We start from the raw sequence: 27,542 nt of genomic DNA on the forward strand, positions 1-27,542 counted from the left end.
TAGTAGTATACAGGTAGTATAGGTGATTTCTTCTGGGTAACTTGCTCTAAAATCTATAGCCTGTGCCCATTATTTCGCTATACTTTTCTCTTTCTTTTTTTTTTTTTGAAGACTTATTTATTCAAGCATGGGGTACAGTCAGAAGCGCGGGAGGGTGAGAGAATTCACCTGAGCCAGAGATGGGAACAGAACAGGCAGACTGATGAAACACACTGCTGAGGGGAGCAGTGGGTGTGGCAGGAGAGGTCTGCGCGCCATGTGGGACCCTCCCTGGTGGCCAGGGATCGAACCAGAACTGCACAGGCTGCGGGCAGCTTCGCAGCCCAGCGCTCAACTGCTGCGCCACCAGGGGAGGCCCTCTCTTTCTTTTTTCAAAGCTACATATACACATGCTGACTTACTAAACCAACATAGCAAATTTTCCTTTTAGGTAAAACTTACCTACCTGGTAAGCATTTCTTGTTTTCCATTGTATTAGCAGGGACTCAAGGTACAGAATTGCTAAACTAGGCATAGTTCCACATAACATCTAACTATTTTACTGTGGCAAGACATAGATATTTCCAGAATTCCCTATATTCTTCTATAATTTGTAAAAATGAATTATCTGTTTTTCTAAGATACATCTGCTTCTATGATTATTAGACTGCCATATCATTCAAATGAAATCAACCCATTTAATGTTTTACACTGTATGAAACAATCAAAAATATTAATTATTAGAATAGTTCATGAGAGGCTCATAAATGATCATTTTACATATTAGGAGTAATTCAGGAACATATGGTGTCTCAGAATCACTAAGCTAATCCAGCAAAGAAGAGGTTCCCAGAAGCCTCAACAGTTAAGAAGTTCCTAGGGACTGATATGAATGAAACAGGAATAAGTAATTATAATTCAGTTTTCAAAGTCAGCAATATTTAACCAGTGGATTTTTGTAGTCTGAGATGTACCCCCTGAAGATGATTTGCTACATTATAACTCTGCAATGCTTACATACTAAGGAAGTTCTCTACTGCTATAATTTACATGAACAATCGAAATAGTCGAAGAAATGCATTTTCTTATCCAATCTGAGCATCTGAAGCAATCTGCTTTCCTTAAATATCTTCTTTATTTCATTGTTGAGTTAAAAGCTACCTTGGTATAATTCATTCAGCCAACTTAACTAACATTTATTATTTTATTGTTCCTTATATCTTTTATTTAAGTTATATTTATTTGTTTTTTTGCCAAATTAGGTCAGGCACTATATAGTCAGATTTTGTTTTATATGAAAAAACACATTGAATGCAGTCCAGTTTCAAATAGATAGAAATAAACACATTAGGTAGCAGCTACAATCTTCATATATCAAGTAACTTTGGAAATTCTAAATGACCAAAACCTCTAAATTACAAATATAGTTTATAGAATACATACTTTAAGTAAAATCAAGTCACAACTACTAAACTAATTTGTTTTCCAAAGACTTTAAAATCTATTATTAATTTATTATGAGTTTATTATGGATAAAGTTAGGTTGCCTCAGTATTAGGAAATATTAAGCTTATAAAAATTTTATTTGCTTTGACAATTTATAAACCTAATCATTAATTAGGTTTATGGCTTCAAATCCCTTCTCTCAAGCCTTTGTTCTCTTTCCTTTTGTTTTCTCTCAGAATTCCAGGTAACATGAGTTTCTGCTCATAGCAAATACACTGTGTTTTCCTGCTACAAACAAACATCACTTGAATTAATTATATTTTCCTCTAGTGAGGAACAGACATTAGAAACTGATTATATTGAATTTCCTATTGGGATTTCTGCCTGTTCTTTATTAGCTATTGTCTGATTCATTTAGTTTTTTGCACACTGATACTTAGAGAAGACTCTCCTTACCCAGAATGTTCGGAGTGGGATTTTAGAAAGGAAAAAAAAAAATTATGTTGTTCTAGGTCCTATTGCAAAATTGCAAAGTACAAATCAAAGTATCAAACTATGTTTGAATAAATGGAGGCTGCCTTTTGTTTAGAGATCTCAAACTGAAAAGTTTTATTCTACAGGAAACCAAAAGCTTATAAAATGAAGGCCAGCCATTGAACCATGATACCCCAGTGCACTGCTGAATTGATGTGGTCACTAGACTCTTTGAAGCTTAGGAATTCAGACTTAGACTTTGCTCCTTTTAAAAAGCTTTGGGTGTACCTATATAAACAGAAGGCTCTGATTCAGGGAGGGAGGAATTTCTTTATTTTATGTGAACAGAACACTTGTGACCTCAAAATGACCTCAACAGTTTGAAGTCTTTCCTCCAAATACATGGATTCTTGCTGGCGGATATGAGACAGGAAATCCAAATCAGAGATGTGTTGAATTTAGGAGTCAGGCTTCTTCAGTGAAAGATAGATTGGGAACACACAGCTCAAAACCAGAGTATTTATATTGACATGTAGGATGGTCCTTATTTTAGAAAAATATGCTCCAATCTTCCCCCTCATTTCACATGACTCAGCAGGGATTGCTCTTGTCTGCAACACCGAAACAGAAAGTTGACTCTGACCCAGCTTCTAACATTAGCTTGTAAACTCAAGTCTTATTACTTGCTCAGGAATTCCTTATTCCGAAAATGGATGCTGGGCTGGATATATAGTGAACTAGCACAAAAATGGGTATAAACAGAGAAAAGAACAATATACTGAACCAAATAACCTTCCATAGACTTAAAAAATATTGTTGACAAAAAATGCACAGATTATGAATTCATATCAGGTTACTAAGATATGAATGGCATTTAATTCATGTAACACACATTTCTATAGCACCTTCTACAGGGAGAAAAGAAGCACTATTCTCAGTGCTGCTATCAGTCCATGTTACACATGAAGATGCTGACAGTGACTTGCTCAAAGTAGGTGGGAGAGGCAGCCATGGAACCAAGCAGGGTGGCTCCGAATTCAATACAGAACATGGCTTCTGGAATATTCTATTTCTAACTTTTTAAGGATGGAACTAGTCTTTTCTAAACAAGCCTAATTTTTCTTCACAGGTTAGTATGGACAAATTACCTGTGACCTTCCCTTCCACTTCACTCATTTTCATTTTTTTTCCTGAAAAGATTAAAATTAAAAACATCCTTTCAAAGAAAAGAAAGAAAATTTCAGGACGTCTTTTAGACTTACAGGAATCATTTAGGAGTTAAAGTGGATTATAAAACAGATTTGACAAGCATAATACGCAACACTTACTCTGGAAAAAGGGAAGACCAGCCAGAAGCAAAACCAGGGTCTCGGCTAAACCACAATAGGGCCATTACAATGAAGAGGATCAAGGTCACAATTTCTGGATACCTGTGAGAAAATTACAATTCTTTTATTTCCAACAAATTCTTTTGTTTAGTTCCGACATTTGTCAGAACTCCCTGAGCTCTTGTCAGGAGTATTTGTCGCCGAACACTAAACACTGTCAAAATTGGATGTGTCAATCATTTGAGAGCTTCAGTGTAGTTAGCCAAGGCCTGGATGCCTCCGTGGGTCTTTGCTATTCAACTGGGTAAATTCTCGTCAATCAAATATGTACTTTGTCATGTTGAGTTATACTCAAAAAGGTTATCACACTCGGATCCCTATCATGTATGATAAATACATTACAGATAACTACATGCTTATTTGCCTTTAGAGAAGTAAAGCACAATCAGAGAGAGAGAGAGAGAGAGAGAGAGAGAGAGAGAGAGAGAGAGAGAGAGAGAGAGAGAGTGTGTGTGTGTGTGTGTATACCTTACCTCATTGGCCCAAGTTTTTGGTATTCTTGTTTAATCACTTCAGCACAAGCTTTTTGTCTGACTGTTTTGGTCTTGCCACAGCTGAACATCTCCTTAAAACTGAAAAGAAAAATTAGACCTGTTAAGAGAAGGAGTGTCCCTTAACAGGTATTTCTGGGAGAGCATCATAAAAGAGCAATATTTCTGCTAATGACAGAAAGCTGTGTTTTTTTACCTTCCCTCCAATCCTTCTTTGAATGTCCTCTCCCCTCTTTTCTATTTTTTGCTCAATTTTTAATACTTTATTTTTGTGCCCTATTTCCCAGGATACCTTTCACTGGTCTCTTCCCTTCCCAAGGCCTTTTGCTCCATTGAAATTTTGCCATGTGCCACATATCTCTAATTCAACCCTTTGTTATATACCTGATTGCTATATATTTTATATATAAATATTTAAAAATATTTTTATATATTTGTGTATACCTTGATTGTTGATTGTTGTATTCACACATCTTATCTCAGTAGTGACATAAATTATTTGGGCACAGAAGTGTCATAAATGTCATCTTTGTCCATTATCTCTAAACACAGGTATTCTCAGTAAATACTTGGTTTATCGACTCAGTAGTACCCTTGTCAAACTTAAGAGTGGTTATCACATCATTTTTTATTTGAGTTTACTAAACTTGATTTATATATTAGGTTAGGGAAGTCACATAACTAGCACAGACAGAATCCAAATAAGGTCTATTCTTAGAACTAAATTCTGCTCTTTACATCTTAAAAAAAGTTTCTTTTTCCCTTATATTCTACTAGCATCCACTAGATAACTTTCCAATGTATTTCTAGTCCCAATATTTAGTCCCTATATCTCCAGAAGTCTAAGGTCCTTGATCAGTGTTTGTAAAGCTCCATTCTGGACTTAGATCCCACTAAAGGAAGAAACAAATGAAAACACCTAGATTCTTATGGATTATCTCTTGGAATGAATACAAGTAGTTCAGTTAGTTTACTTTTTTATGCAAATATAAAAAGTACTTCTGAATATATATATCCAAAGGTATGAAAATTTGTATCTCAAAGATGTATCTGCACCCCCATGTTTACTGCAGCGTTATTCATAATAGTCAAGATATGGAAACAGTCCAAATGTCCATCCGGAGACTACATTCTATAACATGGATGGACCAGTGGGCATTATGCTAAGTGAAATAAACCAGACTTGGAAAAACAAATACTGCATGATTTTACTTACATGTGAAATCCAAAAAAAGTCAAACACACAGAAGCAGAGAGTACGCAGTGGTGCCAGGGGTTTAGGGAGTGGAAAGAGGAAGGTGTTGACCAAGGAGGGCAATAAAATAGACCCTATAGTGAACAATACTACATTTATATATATATATATATATAAAATTAAAAATTTGTTAAGAGGCTAGATCTTATGGTAAGTACTTTCACCACAAAAGAAAAAAATTAAACAAAGGGAAAGGGAAGATACTGTTGGAGGTGATGGAAATGTTTATGGCATTCAAATTGATGGTTTTGTGGGTGTACCAACATCACATACATCAAGTTTTGTGTACATTAAATACCTACAACTTTTTGCATGTTAGTCATACCTCAATAAAGCAGATGAAGGAAGAGAGAAAGAGAGAGGTTGGAGGGGGAGAAAAAAGAGAGAGAGAGGCATTTCCTTCTGCAAAAGCACTGGTGTAAAAAGAGACATTTATGAGGGAGCCGGCAAGAGGAATGAGGTGACATGAGAATAGCTATCACACAAAGATAAGCATGTTACTTATTTTTCTGTAACTGATAGCCAGATTTGTTTAGATTGTTATTCCCTGGGCCTCCCCTGGTGGTGTAGGTGGTTGAGCGCAGTGCTGTGAAGCTATTCACAACCTCTGCAGCGCCGGTTCGATTCCCATGCACTGGCGAGAATCCCACATGGCAAGGCAGACCTCTCCTGCCTCACTCGCTGCTCCCCTCAGCAGTGTATTTCAGTCAGTCTGCCTGTTCTGTTCCCCACTTTGTCTCTGGTGAATCCTCCCACCCTCCATGCATCTGGCCTGTGCCCAGTTCTTGTATGCATGAATAAATAAATCTTTAAAAAAAATTGTTATTCTCTAAAGGAACAGAGTTTTCTCAATTCTTAAATCATCCTTCCTACACCTTCATAATCACTTTTCTGTATATAACCTGACCCCCGGACATAATTAGATAAACGTTGTTGCATTTAAGACCAATGAGGTAATATTAAATTTTTATAGTCTTGGTAGTCTCAAAATGTTACCCTACACTATATAATAGATATTTACATATATATAATAAACAAAATATAATCGTACCAATGGACCCTTGAGAAACATCTCTAGAATAGGAAATAGAATTAAAAAAGGAGATGAGACTCCTTAAAACTGTTTCCCACACAGTAGGAATAAATATTTTGTCACTTTGGCTGGGGACAATAAATAGTTAAAGTCAAAAGCCAAATTGGCTTTGCTACAAATGAAGGTTAATGCCTTCACAAAGGAACTGATGAAGCATATGACAATGCATCAACCTCTCCATTTAAATGTGTTTGGTGGCAATGATCGATGAGCTTCTCTTCCCAGGTAGGTTGGGGTCATTTATAACGGGTGAGTTAACTGTGTTAACAGCTAACACACTAATCAGAATGTATGGTAGCCTGCCAAAGGAGTGGCTGATAATTTCTGTTTGTCAATCTAAAACCTCCGGAGGTGAACACCCTGGCAGAACTGAAAAGGACACTGAAAAATTAGCTGGAGCATGAAGCTGTGCGGTGTCTAACCAACAGTGGACAGCAAGGGAATGCTTGAACATGGCATTGACCATGATTGATAGACTTTGTCTAAGGAGTGCACTTCATAGGACTTTTCTTTTCATAGAGACACATTTCAATAAAATTGCCCTTTATCTTATTAATTTCTCCTTTACACCTGGTGGGCATTTCAAAATAATGACAATGGTTGCAATCATATTTTATAAAGTCATTATATAGAGCAAAAAACCACAAAACAGGGGTGTGTGTATGGGCGTGTGTCTGGATACTTGTCTCTATTACTTGGGGTTCCTATCCCCTGCATCCTGAATTGCTACCTGTACAATTGACTAGACCCCCCAAAGGCTTGGATTTACAGCAAGGGGCATTTAGTATGCAGCTGGCCTCTCCCCTCTGATGCCCACCTGCTGAAATCAGTGACATTCCACACATTTGCTTCAGCAGGAGGACTGTCACATGCTGCTCCACAATCTGGACAAATAGTTGTGTTTTTTTTAAATCATCAGTACCATCTCCCTACTACTGATAAAATTGCAGCAGCTCTGGAGAAAAACTAGAAAGAGGAATGGAGCAGGAAGATTATCAGTCCTTGCATGATTAAGTTTTAAAAATTTGGAAACAGGCATGGAACAACACTTGATTGTAGGGTTTTGCTTTTCAAAAGAAGTAGAAGAGCTAACTTCAGTTTCAGTGACTTGGTGGATAAGATGCTGTTTCTATTCACAGTCCTTGACATTATTTAACTAAAATGAATTTGAATTGTTTTGTTTCTCAAGTAAAAGATCCTCAAAATTTAATACAAGGTATTCTCCCTTTGGGGGAGTTTTGTTGTATGTGTTGGTGGATATACATGCTACATTTCAGGTTTTGCTAAGGAGCAAATAATTTTTATAATTTTAAAAGCTGGCTATCACTTGTCACGGAATTCATTGATACTTATGACAAACAACTTTAGTTCCAACTAAGGTAATAGTTGCAACTTCTCTTTGAATATGTATATAGCAATTATATATATAGAAATTCAGGATGCTATATATATACATATATATGGAATATATAGCAATATGTAGCTATATATATAGCATATATATTGGGGACTGAACTCAGGCTGTACTGGGGATAGTGCAGACTTAACTCCTAGGCTACCAGGGAGGCCACTTAGTGACTCTTTATTGATGAGCAATTCTTACCTGGACATCCATATGGTCAACTCCTACGTGTTCAACTTTTTTTTTTTTTAAAGATTTATGTATTTATTTATATAAGCACTGGGTACAGTCAGAAGTGCAGGAGGGTGAGAGAATTCACCAGAGCCAGAGCGGGAAGCAGAGCAGGCAGAAGGACCCAAGTACACTGCTGAGGGGAGCAGTGGGCGGCAGGAGAGGTCTGCGCGCCATGTGGGACCCTCCTCTGGTGGCCGGGGAGCAGCCGGGGATTGAACCCGTGCTTCAGAGGCTGCGGGCAGCTTCACAATCCAGCGCTCAACTGCTGCGCCACAGGGGAGACCCTACGTGTTCAACTTTGAGCCAGTGTTAGAATTAGTGTTGGAAATGATTTTCCTGATCTTCCATTTAAATTCTATTATTTTACCATTGGAAATACTGAGTCTGAGAAAGGATCAAGAACACACATCAGGGCTGTGAGAGGGACAACCTTGTCCCTGATCTCCTGATTCCAAACCAATATTCTTTCTACAGCATACCCTCTCAGGTCCTTATCTTACTGTTTCAAGGACATATCAATTTTGGTGCTAGTATAAAGTAGGAAGCCCTGCATAGTACTGTTTAAAGCAGCTCAAGAACCCAAGGGAATCCCCACAGTAATCCAAGAGAAGAGGAAAACTCTTCAATTTCCACTTTAACAAGTTGTTTTGGATCCTCTGCCTAATGAGCTCCTTATGCACTTCTCACCTATTAATACCATCTTGGCTTCAAAGGGGACACGATGGATTTGCTTTCTACTAACTGTCCCACAGCCAATGCCGTTTTGTGAATGAGAAATGCAGAGATTCCTGAAATACGGAAAGAGTATTGGCTGAACAGCTGAGAACTTGGAACTGAGACACCGTTATTTGTCTGATTAATGTGGAGTATTTACTTACTTGAATCCTACGAAAAGCCACTGAAGCCAGACCCAGGACAAGAGTAGAATAATAACAGCAGCTGGGAAGGAAAGCAAAAACCACGATCCAAAGTTGATGCAGTGACATTCAGGGTAGCGCCTGTGTGACAAGAAGGAAAAGTATTCATGGAAGGAACACAGAGAAACCCTTTCTGGAAGTCTCTGGAAAGCAGCAGTTCATATTATTCCTGAGCCAAGAAAGTGGGTTGGAGATATGCTCCTTGCTAAATGCAATATCAAGAGTTGAATTCCTTGTCTCTTGTCTTGTAACAACGTGGTTAATACTCCTCCCTTCCAAAGCAAGAATAGGCATGTGATGATTTTTGTTCCCTTTATTGACTCTATAAGAAAGTGCTAGTGAAAGAGTCTAGTACAGTACTTGCCACTCATTAAATGCACAAGAAATGGGTATAATGTGTGTGTGTGTGTGTGTGTGTGTGTGTGTGTGGTTGATAGTATACACATCATCCATCTATGAATGCAGAAAGGCCAATAGGCAGACTTGGGAACAGATGAAGATTAACTAAATGGAATGAATGTATGTGATTATTTCTCAGGAGTAGCTGGTATCCCAGGCACCGAGGAAGGGGCTTTGATCTGTCTTATCTTGCTTCTCAGTTGTTTGTCCTTTTTCTTCTACCCCAAAACAACTGCCACCATCTCACCAAGTGGTGCCAGCCCTTTCATCCTAGAATTAGACAGCACTTTGGTACTGAGTCATATGGATAAATCTGGACTAGACAAAGATAATTAAGAGTTTTGAAGACACATCAATTTTTCCTTTATCTCTCCCAGTTATTTTCCACTCTTTACCTCACATATTCATAAAACAGTCTCAATTAAAAAAAGGCAGACATAAGCACAGTTTTTTGGGTAAGCTTACATTTATTGCTGCAAACGGCAGTGTAAATCCTCATATCGTTATGACAATTTTATGACTATGGGAGGAAAAATGGAATTTGAGAAAGAGTTGTTTTTCACTTTTTTTCTTGATTCAGTAACACAAAGACAGAATTGGATATCCAGAGAGTAAAGAGAATATGTGAAAACAATAAAAATAACTAACATATTTTATTATATTTGAAATCACAAACTATGGAGAACTTTATGGAAATGATAGATATTTAAAACTCTTGTTCTATTTAAAGCACACCTTGTATTTTTTCATTTAAGAAAGATTATGTAAATAAATGAAATGTTTTTTGCTACAGGTGCTAACATAAGCCACATTTATGTACAATGTTCCCTCTATTTTAGGACGGCTCCTAAGTAATGCAAAGGCTTAAAAGTTAAAACAATAACAAATTTTCCAAAATCTAGATTTCTAATGTTTTATATATTTTTTAAGTTATAAAAAGTGACTGCCCTAGATCCTAGAGCTATTAATAGCAACTTGAGGATGAATTTTTTATCTGTCTTGAAGAGCTCCAAAGATAACCTATTTATGCAATTAGAAACTGACAAATGATAAATAAGAAAGACTAGCAAATATATAGAATTGATGAATGGAAAAACATTTTATCAAGTCCATGAGTTTCTACTGAGAAATGCTTGCTTAAAAAAACATTTGTTCCTTTCAATTGAAAAATAAAATGAAGAGGAAAAGTCTTAAGCTTGTATCCCATCAATTCATTAGATTTGGATTACAGGTCGATGACTCATGTTATTCTGTTCAGTCTAAAGACATTGAGAAATGTGACTCGAATCAGGTTGAAAACAATGTCCTTGGCCCCACTTCACTTTTCACCATTTGTGGCTCAGACCTTAAAAAAATCAGGCTGCATTGTTTTCCCACCCACTGCAGAGAATCCTGTAAGATTTGTTTGACTAAAGAGGGGCTTTTCAGTATTTTTTGCTTGGGAGGATAGTTCCTTTAGAAAAATGCAAGTCTGGAAAAGCTTAAACTCTAATTTTGATTACTTTTCAGAAGTCAGGAAGTATATAAACAACCACACAGAACTGTGTCCTCCATGATCATAATCTTTACATTTATAACTAGAATGAGTATTTTGAATGAAAATGGACAGAATGGCACACTCTAGGGGATTAGTTGCACAAGGGCTATTCCTGTCCACTTTTTCACATCCCATCAATGAGACAAACTGTAAGTTCTGGCCTAAAGCAGCGAAAGATTCCTTCCAGTATGAACTATGCTAAGTATGTTTAATTCTGATAGAATCCTCTTTCACCTAACATTGTGTTTTGGTGTCTACCATGTGCCAGATCCTCTTCCAGTCACTGGAAATACAGTGGTGGATTAGGGGGACATAATCTGGGTTCTCATAAAGTATACACTGAAGTGAGGAACATAGGCAATAAGCAGGTAGGCATATAATGGTTCAAAAAGTGAAGCTCAATAATGTAATAAAAGATGTTAAGGGGAAGGAGCAATTTTATGTAGTGTGGTTAAGAAAAGTGTATTTGAAATTAAATCTAAATGGCAAGGAGTAGGTCATGGAAATGGCGGGGAAATAGCATTCTAGACAGAGAAAACAGCAATACAAAGGCCCTGAAGTGTGAATGAACTTGGAGTGTTTGAGGATCAAATGGAGGCCAGTATGGCTGTGGGTGCTGAGCTAAGTTTAAAGTGTTATGAGATAAAATCGAAGAAATAGCCAGCAGGGGTCAGATCAGATGTAACCTTGTATGCACCAGAAGGGATTTGGCCTTGAGTGCAAATATATGTAGGACTAAGCTAGTAATGTTGTCTAATTCAACATTAGACAACAAATTTGTAATTTATGGAAATTTGTGATTTCCATAAATGATGCTGGCTATGTGGATTCTCACAATTGAAGGCAGCAGAGGTGAAAGTCAAGGCGGAATTCTAAGAGGATTCCCACTGCTTCTTCCTGTGGTATACTTGTCTTGTATAATCCTCTCCTATATGGATAAAATTTGTGAATACAATGAGATTTTATTCTTGTGATTGAGTTCTTTCATGGAAATAGTGAAGAGATTCTGCAGTAGTAATAAGGACCCCATCAAGAGACTATGTGTTAAAAAAGATCATCTTGGGTGGGCTTGACTTAATCAGCTGAATCCTTAACCAGGAGATTTTCCTGCTGGCCTAAATCAGCTTCCATGTTACCAAAGGAAGGGACCATCCCTGGTAAGGATTTAGGAGGGGCTCCCAGTTGCTGAGAATGACCCTATACCAATAGGAGAAAACGGACCACCACAGTAATTCAACCACAGGAAAATGAATTCTGCCAACAACCTGTATGAGCTTGGATTGGGAACCTGGGCTATATGGAGACTTCTAAGGTGTCACTAAGATCAGTGACACCTTGATTTTAGCCTGATGAGATTCTTTGCAAGGGACTCAGCTAACCTGTGCCTAGACTCTTGACCCACAGGAATTGTGGGATAATAAATGTGTGTTGCTTTAGGCCACTAAACTGATGCAACTTATCACCTAGCAATGGAAGACAAATTTACAGGGAAACCTGTCTGGAAGACAAGGTTTTGCAGAGGAGTGTGGTATAGAGTAGGAAGTAGAGTAGATTTTAGTTTAATTTAGACTGGTAACAGCCAAGATGAAGAGAAGGTTATTGATTTTAAATATCTTGGAGGAAAATGTGGGAAATGGTAAAAAGTGTCACTTATGGAAATTCAATTTGAGGAAAGAACAGGTGGAGTGGGAGATCAAGAATACTGTTTGTGGGAGTATTTATTTGAGATGTCCCTTAGTGTCCCAAATGGCCGTGTTAGATAACTGAGTATGGAATAGAGAACAAAGGGGTAGGTTAGAAAAATAAAATTGGTTGTTATTAACATAAAGGTGGCATTATAAAACCAAAGAAATAGATACAGTAATTTCAAGAATAAATGGAAATAAGAAGAACTGAAAAGGCAGCCATGTCATTTTATGTCTTAGAGATCAGGTGGTGGTGAAGGAAGAGCTGATGAGCTAAGCATATTTAATTCTAACAAAAATCCTTTGTGGAAAGCATTATATTTCCACTTTAGATGGGAAGACAGAGGCCCAGAAGGTTAAATGGATTGCTCAAGGTCACAGATTGTGCAATTTGAATTTTTAACATAGGAGGAGTGTTCATAACACACCCTCTTTGCATGAAAATACAATGTCCACAACTCCACCTCCCAGGTAAAAGAAGAAAATGCCACATATATTCTAAAACATCCATTAGCTGGAGCACACACTTTCTGTGTTAAGGATATTGTAGAACAATGATAGAACTGATTGCATCATAATGGAACAAGCTTTGGTCTACAGTACATGTGTCAGGATTGACAGAATTATTGTTACTGTTCACATGCCCAACACAAAATGATGAATAACTTTAATACTAATGAGATACACTGAAATGGTCTCAAAAGAATGGATGCAGGTGTGGAAATTTACAGCCTTGTAATAGATTTTTGTCATTAAGCTAGTGTCCACACTGATAATCATCCTTTTGATTAATGACCGTTTTGATTATTTCTGAGTCAAAGGAAAATTTCAGTTCTTTATTTGTGTACTTCCAGAGGTTTCTTTTTGAATACTCACTTGCTATGCATTAGCCAGGCTTAGATTTCTAGCAGCAATAGCAAAAGCAGAGGCAGCAACAAAAATGGCCAACATCATTGATAAGACCTTGTGCACCAGACCTTCTGAAAGAACCACATCCATTATGCTATTTAATCCTCTCAATAATGTTATTAATTCTAAAACTGAGCCCACTTTGCAGATGAAAAAATTGATGTTCACCAAAGCAGGATGGTAATCTGAACCAAGGAATCAGTCCAGACACTGCAATATCCAGATTCCTTCTATAGTATCTGCCCGTATCTCTTGTTCTGAGAAATTTATATTTTTCATCTCTGAAAGGAAAATTGTGGAAACTTTTGAAAATGCCTATTGCCAGGTAACTAGTTTACCTTCTCCCTCTGTAATTAGCCAAGAGAAGTTAGAGAAATTGGCTGTACATTTAGTGCGCCTATAAATATATTTCTTTTACCACTCCTTGGTTTGTAAACTTAGAGTAGTTATTAATACATAATTAGTTTGCAACAGTGACTGTGCTGACCATTAATAACACAGCTTCCTTCAAGCTGGTTTGTATACACACCTTATCCAAAGCTGACACTCACAAAATGAATAATATACTGTGATTATCAGCAAGCTATGAAATTATACTTGTAATAACTTCCCACTTTTAATGTAATAGATGTGTTTTTGTGTTTAATAACTATTGTATTTGTTAAATGATATTGATAGATCAAAACTATAAAAGCAAGTAGCTGTTCCTACTAATATTTTCATTAATAATTTTAAGATAAAAAATATTTAGATGATCCCCAAGAGCAATCAGCAATTCATTTATGTCTTGGTATTGTTCATCTCAGTCACTATTTATTGATCACCTACCTATGCCCCTTGAGAGCTAACAGAAGAGTAAGACAATGATTCATTCAGCCTTTGCAAGCTTGCAACCGTCAAGGGTGGTAGTTGTGTGGGTGTGATGATAAGAAAAGTTTATAGAATTATGAGCATAGTTTATGTTAAGAGGAGATGGGAATAATGAGTACGTGAACAGAATTAGTGTCCACAAGTAAAGAAGTTCACAGAATTGGCATGTCTTTCATGAACCAGAGAGGGGAGAATCCGGCTAATTACAGGGTGGTGTTCATTAACAACAGTGCTTAGAGAGGAAGAGAATGAGTGATGACTGGAAGACTCTACCAGTGAAGCAGAAGGGCATAAGATTCAGGTAGAGAACACTAAGGAAGCAGCCTTTACCTAATGCAGGAGTCAACAAACATTGAATAAATCTGTACTATTGCAACAGGAAATAGTGGACCAATGACTACTTCCAGAATGTCCTATTCCAAGGATTAGTTAAGATTAGTGGTGAATTAATCACACCGGGTCAAACTTAGATGCCACAGATATTAGATTTCAAGATATTTCTGGAATGCAAGATATTCCATACTTTAGTATTGAATCAGATACATAACTTCGCCTGAAGCTCACATTTCAAGTTATATGTGACAAGGGAGTGATTTAGTCTAACTAGCCACACACTCAGCTTTGCAACTATTTCAAATAGTATTTATGATGTGTGCAATTTTATATTTTATAAAAAGAAAATGCAACATGTAGATGAGAATACCAATGCAGTCCTTAATTGTTACTGGCAGCAACTTGCTTTTTAAGAATATTGTCAACACAGTACCGTCCTATGGCCTGCGAGGTGACAGGCGGACTGCAGAGTGGAAAGGGCAGCAGCACTCAGGCTGTCTTCTCCTCCCACGTCCCCTGGCAAGGACCATCACTCAAGATTCCTGAGCCTGTTTCCTCATCTGTGAAATGAGCAAGTCGTATGCATGATTTGAAATTTCTCTTTTCAAAGCTTCTCTCCTTCCCTCTCATTTGCACTCAGGAGGATACATCCTTCTTTACCCAGACTGATATTTCTACTCATTTCAAATTCCTTTCTGCTTCCATCTGACTCTTAGGTGACATTCTCTGCCTTTCCCCCCCCCCCCATAATCCTCTGTTTTACTTTTTTATTAATGACTTTTTTTTTACACCCTTGCTTGTTTCTTTCCAATACAAATGTCCCAATTCTCTGAGATACAAAACCAAACCTACGTCTCCCTTATAGAAGACCCTCCACCTCCTCTTCCTTTCCTCTTTTCTCTGTCAAATTTGGAAGTATCACTTAAGCAAGCTCCTTTCCTCTCCCCACTACACATGCTCCTTCACTCTTTAGTCTGATTTCTGCCCCACAACCTGATATTTCCCTGAGCCTGCTCTCTTGCTGAGAACTGAAAATAGCCCTATTTCAGCCTCCTCCTATTTGGCTCTTCTGCACGTTGCCTGCTTCTTTCTCATCCTCCATGTTGCAAATGGCTTTCTCCTTTAGCTTTTAAGATACCACAGCTCCTGGTTGTTCTACATTGATTAACTTTCTCATCTTCTTTCTAGTCAATATTCTCTAAGAGTCTATCCATGTCTTAATTCTTTTATCCTTTTGCTCCTTTTAGGACCACGTCTACACTCAAGATTTAAAGGTTCATACCTATATATAGCCTCCAAACGTATAACAACAATGTGTTTTTATTATTCAGACACCTGCTAAAAATCTCCCTATGGATAGGATCTGAGCAGTCCTTTTCAATATCTCTAAAATCAAATTTACTAATTTCTCCAGAAGACATGCCATATCTTCTCTAGAAGTTCCCAGAATTGCCTCAAATCCTCTTAACCTTTAAATCCTCACACCTAGTTACTTGCCACCTTCTCACTGTGACATCTTGCATCTAAATTCTCCTATCACTTTATAACTAGCCTACTTCTGCCACTTTTTGTTGGTGCGCTACTAACAGACTCTGAACTTGTCTGCTGCTCCCAGATTCTTAGAATGCCAGTCATCTGCACCCTGCTCTTCTAAACTGTGCTGACTATGCCACCCTCCCCTCCAAAACCTGCTACAGACTTCTGGTGCTTTGGTTGTATGAATTATTTGCATTCATTTTCCCCATAAATGTGTTTATCTTCTTTAAGATAGGACTACATTGCATAAGCAAATGTTCTCTAGTGACTAAGGGGTGTTTCACATACCCAAAGTCCTCTTTCAGCATGCCTGTTCAACTATGTGTCCAGGGAGGTAATTTGGGGGGGAAACAGCTCTTGGGGTCTGACTGATTCTGGTTTGGTACTTACTCAGCTAAGCTGAGGTCCACTTTCTCAGCCCCAATAATAACAATAATCAACACTCATTGAACACCTGCTCTGTGTTAGGTACTTTTTTAAGTGCTACTTATTAATGTGAAGCATTAAACAACTTTCTAAGAGAGAGATCATATTCTTCTGGCAAAGCGGCAAACTTAGAGATTAAATAACTTGCCCCAAGTCACCTAGTTTGTAAATGGAAGGTGCTGAGATTTGAACATGGACATTTTGACCCAAAAGTATACACTTTTAATCATCATTGTAGCCCCCTCCATGACAAGGACACTTAGGAGATGTGTACATGATAATGCATGGGGATTATCTGACAGGAGCTTAATACATGTTAGTTTACATCCCCCTGTATGTCAAAAACAAATGTTACCATGTTCATAATATTTTTAACGGTTTTTACATATGTATGTTTTGTCTAGACAGCCAGATGGAATCTTCCTGGCAGGTTTATCCTTTGCATTCTCTAAAAGGATTCAAAACAGTGCCCTGTACATTGTCAGTCATCAGTACATGTTTGTTGAGTGACTGAGTGAATAAAGTTGTTTTATTGGCACAAAACAAAATTTAAGTTTTCTCAGAATTCACTGCTATTTTTTGTGTCTAAAAAAGGAGAACAAAATACATTTTATGTATGCAGATATACATACAAATGTGTATCTATATATTATATATAATACATGTGTAAATGGATGGATAAAGACTTTGAAATGTATTAACCAATGTTCCCTCATGTTTACTTGTAATATGGTTTCTAAATGTGAATAGTAGGAAATCACTGACTCTCAGGCTTCATGCATAGTGAATTTGGAAATAAATGGCTAGTTCTCTCCAGTTTCAAACATTTGGACAAAGAATATAAACCTTTATTCTCCCTGTTGTTTTCAGTTTCTGGAAATTTTCTAATGAAATTAAATGCATTTCATTCTCTTGTTGCTTAGGGATGTTTTTGTATTTTTAGGGATAAGATTTAAGAGTTTATTAAATACCTGGCTTGTTTAATAATATCAGTTATATTTTTCATAAAGGGCTGTTTTCTCCCCTACTTCTATTCCAGCATTTTCCATCAAAAGAGGATTCTTGGCATTTTTTCCTAGCTTGTATATAATTCCTAATATTAGAGCAACATTTTGAAGAAAAGAAATTAACACATTTAAAGTATATTTTAAGCAATTTCAAATTTAAAGATTATTTTGGTGAAATTTCTATGATTAGGAGAATTAGAAGATTAGACAATTAGGGAATATAGTTATATTTTGCTGGAAGTGCTGTAGTGCTCTCAGTCTGCCATTGCAAATGAATTAATGCATTCAATAAGACCAGGGAACAGTTAAATAAAAAGATGAACATTTGGTTAATATATTGTACAAGAACATGAAGAGCAAAGGTAAACCCAATATGGATTCCTTTGACCCTATCAAGTAATTTCATGGGAATGGTGGAAATCAGCAGTTCTCTCACACCAGCAAGGATAAAACAATAAAAAATTGCTCTAAATTTTGGAAGAAGAGATCTAAGAGAGAGATCGAAAATGTGGAATCATTTTCCCTGAGGATTGCATGAGAAAGGATAGAACTCCAGTTTCTAGAAAGAGATTGAATACATTTCCTGCAGTTAGGGGAGACTTTTCATAAATCCTCTCCAGCACTGTGAATTTCAGAAGTGTCCCATTTATAAACCAAATGCCTTTTAAATGTTTCATTCTAAGTTGGTTGTTGGAGTACTCTTGATGGACGTGTACTTGTGAAACAATAGTTACACATGGAGGTCTGAGCTACATTGTCCTGGAGCTGCTAGACCACTGCATACATTCTCATTCTTTCTAGAATGGAGAGTGAGGCTTTTTTGAATCTTAGATTTCTTAGAAAAATTATGAATGTCCAACATTTTGCAAATAATTTCAGAAAGTGTGTAGAATTTGTGACTCTTCTTTCTGGAGTGTACCTTTCTTGCCTTTGAACCATAATTTTTCTGTGAAAAGGATTTAAATCCTTTCTAGGGCATCCTCAATGCTCCTAAGCTTCCTGGAACTCTGCAAATTATCGGTCCTATTAGAACCTGAAGATATACCTTGATGGTAGACTCAATGTTCACTCTCACATAAAGGCATGGACATTCAAGTTATTGCTTCAATAGTTCTTATATAGATCCAAGTACTTTTAAAGCATTTACCTCATTTAATTTTAATTTATGGAAAATTAAGTTTTGGAAGAGTAATACACTTTTTTTTAATTGTTCAAATTCATATTGTAAATCACTGAAAATTGTGGAACTTTGAGCTCAGGTGCTCTGATTGTATCCAGGGTCTCATATTTGGCAATGGGTTACTATCAAGCTTTAAACTTATAATTAAGAGCCACACATTTGTACTTAGAACACTGTTACTACCATTTATTATAATTACCCAAGCCATCAATCTTTTGAATTCCAAAGCCAAGACTTCTGTACTTAGTTCCTTTGTTAACACTCAGTCATCTAATTTCAAATGGCAGTCTCCAAGCCCTACATAAATTGTCCCTTACAAATAATGCCTTTTTACTTTTGCTGGAGACCATTTGCAATAATATTTATAGAGAAAACTGTCTTCTCTGATCAGCGGAGTCTGTCCAGAGTTTTCTTAAGAGCTGACCTGGGGAATTTGTAGTCATCAGCTAGTTTGCTATGTCTGACGTATTTAACTCTCAGTGAAGGAAAGTTCTGTAAATGTTCTGATGGGGAATCAAGGGGAGTTAACTCAATTTAGCTTCACTCTCTCTGTATTTTCTGAAACTGGTTAAAGTCATTTATATAGGTTATGTACTGTCCATTCATTATGACATTAGTCCAATAATTTCACTTACATATTGAAATGCTCAGTGAAGATCAAGTTGGTGGAGGTACCAGTGATGGTGGTCAGCCCCCCGATGGTGGAAGAGTAAGCAATGCACAGGCATATAAGTTTACACATCATATGGTCCTTCTTTGTTCGGTATCTGGTTCCTGTGCCTGAATTCTGTGCAACAAGAAAATATAGGATGTGAGAATAGCTCTACTTGTGGTCATAACCAGCAGTAATAACATTTGTCATAAACTGAATGTTTGTGTCCTCCATAAACTTGTATGTTGAAGCCTTTAAAATTGGAATTTCTTGAGGGGCCTCCTTGGTGGTGCAAGGGGGTCAAGTCAGCACTATCAAGCTACTGACAGCCACTGCAGCATGAGTTCCCTGGCCAGGGAGCTGATCCACATGGCACAGCAGACCTTGCCTCGCTGCTCCTCTCGGCAGTGTATTTCGGTAGATCTGCCTGTTCTGCTCCCCACTCTGTCTCTGGTGGGTCTTCTCACCCCCTGCACCTCTGGCCTACACCCCAGCTCCCATGTGCATAAATATTTAAAAATTTTAAAAATTAAAAAAAAAACCCTGGAATTTCTTGAAAGTGCCAGGCCCTTGTCTCTTCTCACTATAACATTTCTCCTTAGAGAATTTCATAAATTCTCCTTAGAGAAATGTTATATATACTTTCATTGATTTATAGCTATACCAGACACTAAAATCCTGCCTTCAGCCCACACTTCCTTTAGACCTACATATCCAGTTACCTATTCAACATAATCTGAATGCCTCAAATGAAACTCCAATTCCAAAATGCTCAAAACCAAATTCACTATTTTCTTCCTCAAACTTTCTTCTTCAGGATGCCTAGAGCCACAATTCCTCAATGACAGTTCCTTAATGACCTGAGAAGTGTGGTGTTGGGTGGTTTCGTGGCTGTGGGTTGTAGAGGGTGACTCCACCAACCTCAGATGCTACAACCCACTACACACTGCAGATGTATGGAAGAGCCAAATGGGACCACCATTGTGCAATCACTGTTAATCAAAGTCTATCTATATAAGCTAATAGCATTTCCATCCAATAGCTGTAAATGCTTACTGTGTACTTCCAAGGTAATGAGCCCTGTTCTAAGTTAAAATCAAATCAATGGTTAAATTCACGCTCTTCTCACAACACAATGAAGTTAGTATTGTTATCCCACTTTGCAAGTAAATGCATATACAAACACAGGGGGCAAAGCGCCTGGCCATGGCAGATTTTGAAACCATGCAGTACTGCCTGGAGCCCATGCCCTCAGTCAATATACTCCATTGCTTTTCCTCCTTGAAAATATTCTCTTCCTTATCCACCAAATCCTATCAATTTTATCTTTATCACCAACACTGCCTGGTGTAAGTCAGAATTAACTCTGATTTGGGTTACTGTAATAGCCTTCTAATGGCTGTTCTATATACTGCAGCACTAAAAAACAAAAAACAAACCAAAAAAAACTAGATGTTTTTCATAAATCTAGAAACACAAGATTTGTCCTGCTCCATACAGATAAGCATACTGTCTATGACATCAGCACTGAAAGTTCTTTTTTTGGAAATCATGATAAGGAAAAATTTGCTGTTCACTAAAAGCCATCACAGATATGGGAATGGCATTTAACATGGCAGGGGCAGGTGCACTGGGTTGTAATTCTCCTTTTACTTTCTAATTAACTTAGAGGTTAGCCCCCAAGGATACCCACATTTCATCCAAGATAAATTATTTTATAGGTGTCTCCTTTTGCCTCATATTTTCTACATAGAAATGAATTGTATTTTTCCCTGTAAGAAAAGTTTCAGCTGAAAATTGCTAAAAATGGTATGCAAATAAAATAGCATGATGAGTTTGAAAATTCTTGTGAGTGGCACAAATCACTGAAATTTATTAACTATTAAATTTATTTATTAATTATTCACTAATCTTAAATATTAACCATTTTACTATAGGGAAGACTTCAAACACAAACCAGAAAGTGATGTATAATTTGGATATTATTAAATTGATAATAAGAATAGAACTTTAAGTATGTACTGTACATATAATCTCTCATTACCATACTAAAACCTTCAAAAATACAAAGGAAAAAAATGGATTTTTATCTGGAAATTTAACTGAAAATAGATACATATATAAAACAATGATTAAACTGAAATGCACTGGAAGATATAAAATAAAAATCAAAATAGGAACATATTAAAATATTTGCCACACTTTCACCCCTATGGGTTTTTCCACACCTTTTCCCTAAAGATCTTTAAAATACATCAATGCTATTACACATAAGTTGATGCTTCTGTAAATATCACAATTTAAAAACACATTAAAATTCAAGATAAATTCAAATCCTTTGGTAAGTATGGTAACACCAACACATTATCATATGTGTTCAGAGTTAAGTGGAGTTGTTTCAGGGTAAGATGGGGTGTCCACTGTGTGTCTTTAGTTAGTAAACATGAACCCCACTGGCTGACCTCTATTGATATGTTGGCTTAGGGCTGTGATGGCTGAGCTGACCTAGTAAAGGAGATGATATTTAAGTCAGGAGCGAAGGGGCAGGGGTAGAGGCCATGAGCAAAAAAGCCCGACATTAGCCAGTAATTGAGTCGATTATTGTACAGTAACTATGAGGACAGATGGAAGGGCCTCAGCAGATTAGTGTTCTGCCCAAGATAGCAGTTTCAACCTGAGACCATGAGCTTGACCCTCACCCAAGAGGGACTGGACTAAATCATTCCAAATGGGAAGTATGAGGCCATGAGTACCAATCACTACGTTTCTCCCTAAATGGAAGAGGAGGAATTTGGTGTGTGTGTAGTATGTGATGTGTTTCCTCCTAAGAGTTTGGGAGAGAAAAAAAAAAAGAATGTTCCCAGTGAAGAGGGGAGGAGGCACAAAGCATTTGGAAGGTGAGGCCAGGGTAGTTGGGGAAGAAGAGGCCAGAGAAAATCTGTGCTGGAGACCGAAGGACAGTGTCATTGACATATTGTGAATGGGAAAGTGCTTGATTTATGTTTCCTGACAGAGACTTAAGTAAAATTAAATGTTCATAATTGTGTATTTTTTAAAATTAAAAATATACCCACACATATATATGTGCCTAGAAATAAGATCGAAATGAAATGTCAAAATATTAATAACGGGATGGGTATTGGGAGGCATTTAGTACCTTCTTGATGCTTGATAGATATTTCACAATCATAGGAACAGTTTTAAATATGTAAAAGAATCTTAGATTAATAGCGCACACAGGTATTTTGAGATTATCTAGTAAAAAGACCAAATTTTTCAAAAGAGCAAAATGGGTCCTGAATGAGCCTTATCTGAATCCTTGTATCTGAGTCCCTTTCAGTAAATTCCAAGGTACCATCTTGTCTTCTAGAACACATTTTACTTATGTGATTTTTAAACCTACATCTGAGACTTCATATTCAACTGCAGTTTATGCCATAGCGCTTATATCACAGCAATTATAACCTATTGTGTTTTTTATTCAAATCCAATTCTGTCATACACTCATTATTTCACACGAAGATAAGACCTTGTGAGAATTTCTTTCACCAATTGTAATTTGTTTAGAACATGACCAAATCCAGAAACCCATGGCATCATTACATGGTGCCCACAGACATTTCAGAACTAAAATCCTCTGGACCAGATGTGACTCACTATTGCCACCTGGTGGTCATGAGGGCAGATTCCGGGGACAGGCCACACATTTCTGTCCCAAGGTGCTGAAAGCAGAGTTCATGAATCACTATGGAGTAAACCAGTTGTCTCCACAGGGCTGTGCAAAATAATTCAATGGGGTGAGCAGATATGAAACCATCCAGGTTTCTATTTCTTAATTATGCAAGGCTAATTACATAAAATGTTAAATCCTTTTAGCCATCTTCTGCTTGTCAGTGACAAGCCATTTAAAATTTACCTTCTTCTTTATATTTACAATGTTCTAAAATTGAGGCTATGATTAAATTCCCACTGTTGGACAATCAGCATACAGCTCTCTTCCAAAGACTCCTCCACTGACCACACTTCTACTTTTCATATTTCCATCATCCTCCCATTATGTCCCAGAAGAGCTGAAGCCAGAGATTTATCAACAGCTCAGGAGCAGGATATGTTATTTTCCCAGTTTTGTATTCCCCTACCTGAGTTACAATGACTATTTTACCTCCTTATTTGCTTATATGTACATGTATATAACACCAAACCAGCTCCAAATATTCTGTGATTATTTAAATCTTCTCTCAAGACAATTACATGGCAGAAAACCAAATCTACATCATATATTCTATAATTTCATTGCTTTGGAGCCATCTCCTCCAGGATGACTTCCAGGATCTTCCTGCTTGTGCAAAGCACTCTCTTGACATGAGATGAGCCTCTCACTTGGTATTGTGAGTGCATGTTGATTTCTCAATTGGGAGTGGAAGTTATTCAGCATTTTGAAGGTGTCTTTCCCCTATTGTCTCCAAGTTTCCAGTGTTGCTGTAGAAGAATCTTTAGTTATTCTTATTTTCTTATCCTCAGTATTATGAAATCTCCATGACCTTCCATGCGTGAGTCTGTTTTATAGATTTTTTGGCATCAAGTGGGGCTTTTAGTCATAAAAATTATTTTCTTCCATTATAGAAAGTTTCTTGAATTTTTAAAGTCCTTGATTTTCTCTATTCTTTTTATGAAATGCTGATTACTTTATCTAGTTTGTTCTTATTTCTTACTAAATTTTCTATTTATATTATCTTTTATATTTACTTTATGGATTCTTTTCTTTCTGTGCTATTTTTAGAATGCCAAAAGAGTGCCATTCTTATTTCACAGATGTGATTTCTTTCTCTCTCTGAATATACCCATGATTGTTCTTTTCTGATCTTTTCATCTTCTTGCAGTCTCTGTCCTGCAAGTTTCTGGGGTTTTTTGGTTTGTCTGGGACTTTCTCTTCATGCCTGAGAATTTCTTCAGATGTTCAGGACTATGGCAGTTTGCTCATTTAAAGCAGTGAAAAGCTGGTCTGTCGTTTTGTCCATGGGCTTTGGGATTTGCCATTGACAGTGGGCTCCACTGTGGTATTATCTGACTGTCCCTTTTTATTTCTTTTCTCTTGTGCTGACTGCAGACCCCAAGGAAGAACTTTCTTGTCTCCTCTTCTGACTTCCAGAGAGTATAAGCCAGGCTGCTGGGGCTGATGGGGTGGAAGATGGGTTCACAATATTCAGCATATAAACTGTCCCCACTTCATTGTGAAGCCCTCTCTGGGCTCTGAGCTGTGTCTGGTTCCCCTCCCCTACACTTTCCATTGTCTAAGGATTAAACTTGTTTGGTGGAGGAGCAGCAGGTGCATCCATGTAGAGCTGGGGAGGAAATTTGAAAATTTAACTGCTTCATAAACAGGTATAAACTATCCCCAATTTTCAACAATGAAGATGTTGAGTTGTTTGTTGACTTTCCTCACTGCCAACTTAGAATTCTGCTTTTGTGGGATAACAGAGTCATTTCTCTCTTTCCTATCCTTTTCCAGGATCCAGAAAAATTTTTCTGTTATCTCCCCTCTTAACATTTATACAATTGACTCTGTGACTTAATATTTATTCTTGCTTTAATAGAGTTTTGTGATAAAGGACCTGCCTTTTTATGGGTACATGTAATATTTTATATGAAATGTTAATTAACTTTAATAATTAATACACAGGTGATCTTGGTGCCTTCATGGTCCATATATTGGCATATAATATAGGTTAAAAAAAAGAAGGGAAAGTAAAAGCTCTATAATGTGCCTTTGTTTGTAGGCATATTGAATTAAGTAAGTAAATAACATTATAATTTCTAATTTTAACCAAACCAGTCCTCTCATAATGGGCACATCACTTTAAATGATTTCTATAGAGAAGTTATTTAGTAACTCTGTAAACACACAGAGGAAAAGTCATGTGAAGACACAGGGACTAGAAGCCAGGAAGAAAGACCTTGCCAGACACCAACCATGATGGCACCATGAGTTTGAACTTCTTGCCTCCAGACTGTGAGAAATTCTGTTATTTGAACCACCAAGTCAGTGACATTTTGTTATGGCAGCCTTAGCTGACTTATACACCTGGTCAGAACAGCTAAACTGATAGATAAGGAACATAGCGCGTCGTGTGTGTGTGCACGTGTGTGTGTGTGTGTGTGTGTATTTAAGGTGAAATAAAAGTAAAAGAAAGAAAAAAACTATTAAAGAATGCAGGAAGGAGATGGAAAGAATATTTTGGGAAATATAGAAAATTGGCAGTAGAAATTATTCTAAATTTATAAAACTGTGAAAAGCTCAAATGAACCAGTCATCAAGCAAAAATTTTCAACCTGAATCAAAACACAAATGTGAGTGGTATGCTTATACAAGAGATACAGCTGAAGTATAAAGACACAAAACTATTGAAAGTGAAAGGATATAAGAAATTCAGGGTAAACACTAGTCTTAAGAAAGTTGGCACTGCACATTATCATCAATCAAATAAACTCTAAGACTGAAAAACACTATATATGAAGAGAACTACAGAATGATAAAAATATTTATTAACTGGGAACATAAAACATTCTAAACTGATAGGGACATAACATAATATATGTGTGTATATATAAACATATATATATATATATATATATATATATATATATATATATATACACCAAACTTGACAGAACTCTAAGAAAAAATAGATGAATCCACATCATTGAGGGAGGTTGTTAATAAAACAGTTTCATTAATTGCTGCAGACAAAACATTGGTAGGTTTAGGAAGATTTGAAAAGCACAACAAATCTAACAGGCTTTTGGAAAGCATTGCACCTAATAAGTTGAGAATATATAATCCCCTTTAACTACAATAAAATATTTATTGCAATTGACCCTGGACTCCCTATAGCTCTGCCTCAACAAGTTTTGAAGAACTTATGTCATGTAGACCAGTTTCTGACCATAGTAAAATTAAATTAAAGATAGAATCAAGAAGGACTCATGGACATTTCTTAGCATTTTTATGTTCTATTTCTTAAGCTGTATGCCATTTTAATCATTTCACTTAATTATTCCTAAATTTTTTGTTGTATTTTATAAATTTTATAAAAATAATGCATTCTTTGTTAGGTAGTACATTGGAAAATGCATAGAAAAACATTGCTAAGGATTTTAAGAAACAAAGCAGTTTTAGAATGAGTTCTGTAATATGGGAGGTTTACTGCACATTTACAGGAAAGTATTGTTTCCAAATGGCTGAGCTTATGTTATTTGCAAGAAGGTATTATAGATCAATAGCATAAAATGTAAAGAACTCTGATTTGATGATTCAGAAATGAAAACTATAGGGTAGAAAAGATCTATCAAGGGCCAATTCTTCAAACAACAAAATGTTTGGTGGAAACACATCTAAGGCTTGTCATCAATGGAATTCGGACTTTGCCTGTAATAAAAGGGAAAACTGCAGCAAGTTTATGGTCACTGGTTCCTGCTGTGATTCTTTTTAAATATGAATATTAAATCAATTCTGTATTTAGCAGTGAATTTACCTTGCCAGTTGTTGCTACCGTTCCTTCTCTTAGCAATGACCTGGCAGAATTTCAGACAGGTTAGGTTTCCACCTGTTTGTCTGTCCTCAGATTTACCTTCAGTCTTGTCTAGACCCGGTGGCAGACAGTGGAACCCCATTTTTGGTCATAAACATCATCCTTTATTCTGATATGAATGAATGAAGCTTCTGAATTCTCAGATGAATGAAATGAGTTCTCATAAATTAGATTAGTGAGCAGAATAGTCAAATGATTTCTCTTAAAAGTTCAACTTCATTTTATGTTCCCAGAGGCACAAGAAATTACCAAGTTAAAAAAGAATGAGTAAAGGGTAGAAATTCTCGCTTACAAAGATGAGTCAGTTCTGAGGCCCCAGTGCAAAGTCAATGGTGACTACAGTTGACAATTCTGCACAATTGCAATCCATCAAAAGGATAGAACTCAAATGCACTCACTAAGCAAAAAAGAAAAAACAGATATGTGAGGTGATGTCTATGTTAACTCACAAGATGGGAGGAATCTTTATACCAGGTATATGTAGAAAAAATCACCATGATGTACTCTATGAATTTCTCATATTTTTCCAACTGTATTCAAATATAAATGACAAATAACATTGTAAGATATTTAAAGCGTGATCTGACACATGTTTCCACTGTAAGATTATTGACCTTGTTCAACCATCCTGTGTAAGCATCACCTCACATATTTATCTTTCTATTCTGATAACCAATAGCAACCATACAATTCAGGGTTACCAACTACTGTCAGCATGTTTTACATAAGATCCTCAGACC

At 36.7% G+C, this 27,542-nt stretch overlaps 1 protein-coding gene across 1 annotated transcript in view; it reads right to left on the bottom strand.

Moving 5' to 3' along the window:
• SLC13A1 (solute carrier family 13 member 1) overlaps positions 1–27,542 on the bottom strand; it is a gene marked incomplete at both ends in the record, with an annotated part of 68,144 nt that overhangs the window by 11,171 nt on the left and 29,431 nt on the right. The window contains 4 exons of the mRNA XM_084229271.1: positions 3,228–3,329; positions 3,761–3,859; positions 8,641–8,760; positions 19,197–19,348. Coding sequence (XP_084085397.1) covers positions 3,228–3,329; positions 3,761–3,859; positions 8,641–8,760; positions 19,197–19,348 — 473 coding nt within the window. The remainder of the gene's footprint in view (positions 1–3,227; positions 3,330–3,760; positions 3,860–8,640; positions 8,761–19,196; positions 19,349–27,542) is intronic.

Source organism: Talpa europaea (assembly GCF_964194135.1).
Source record: "Talpa europaea genome assembly, chromosome: 3".
Taxonomy (NCBI): Eukaryota; Metazoa; Chordata; class Mammalia; order Eulipotyphla; family Talpidae; genus Talpa; species Talpa europaea.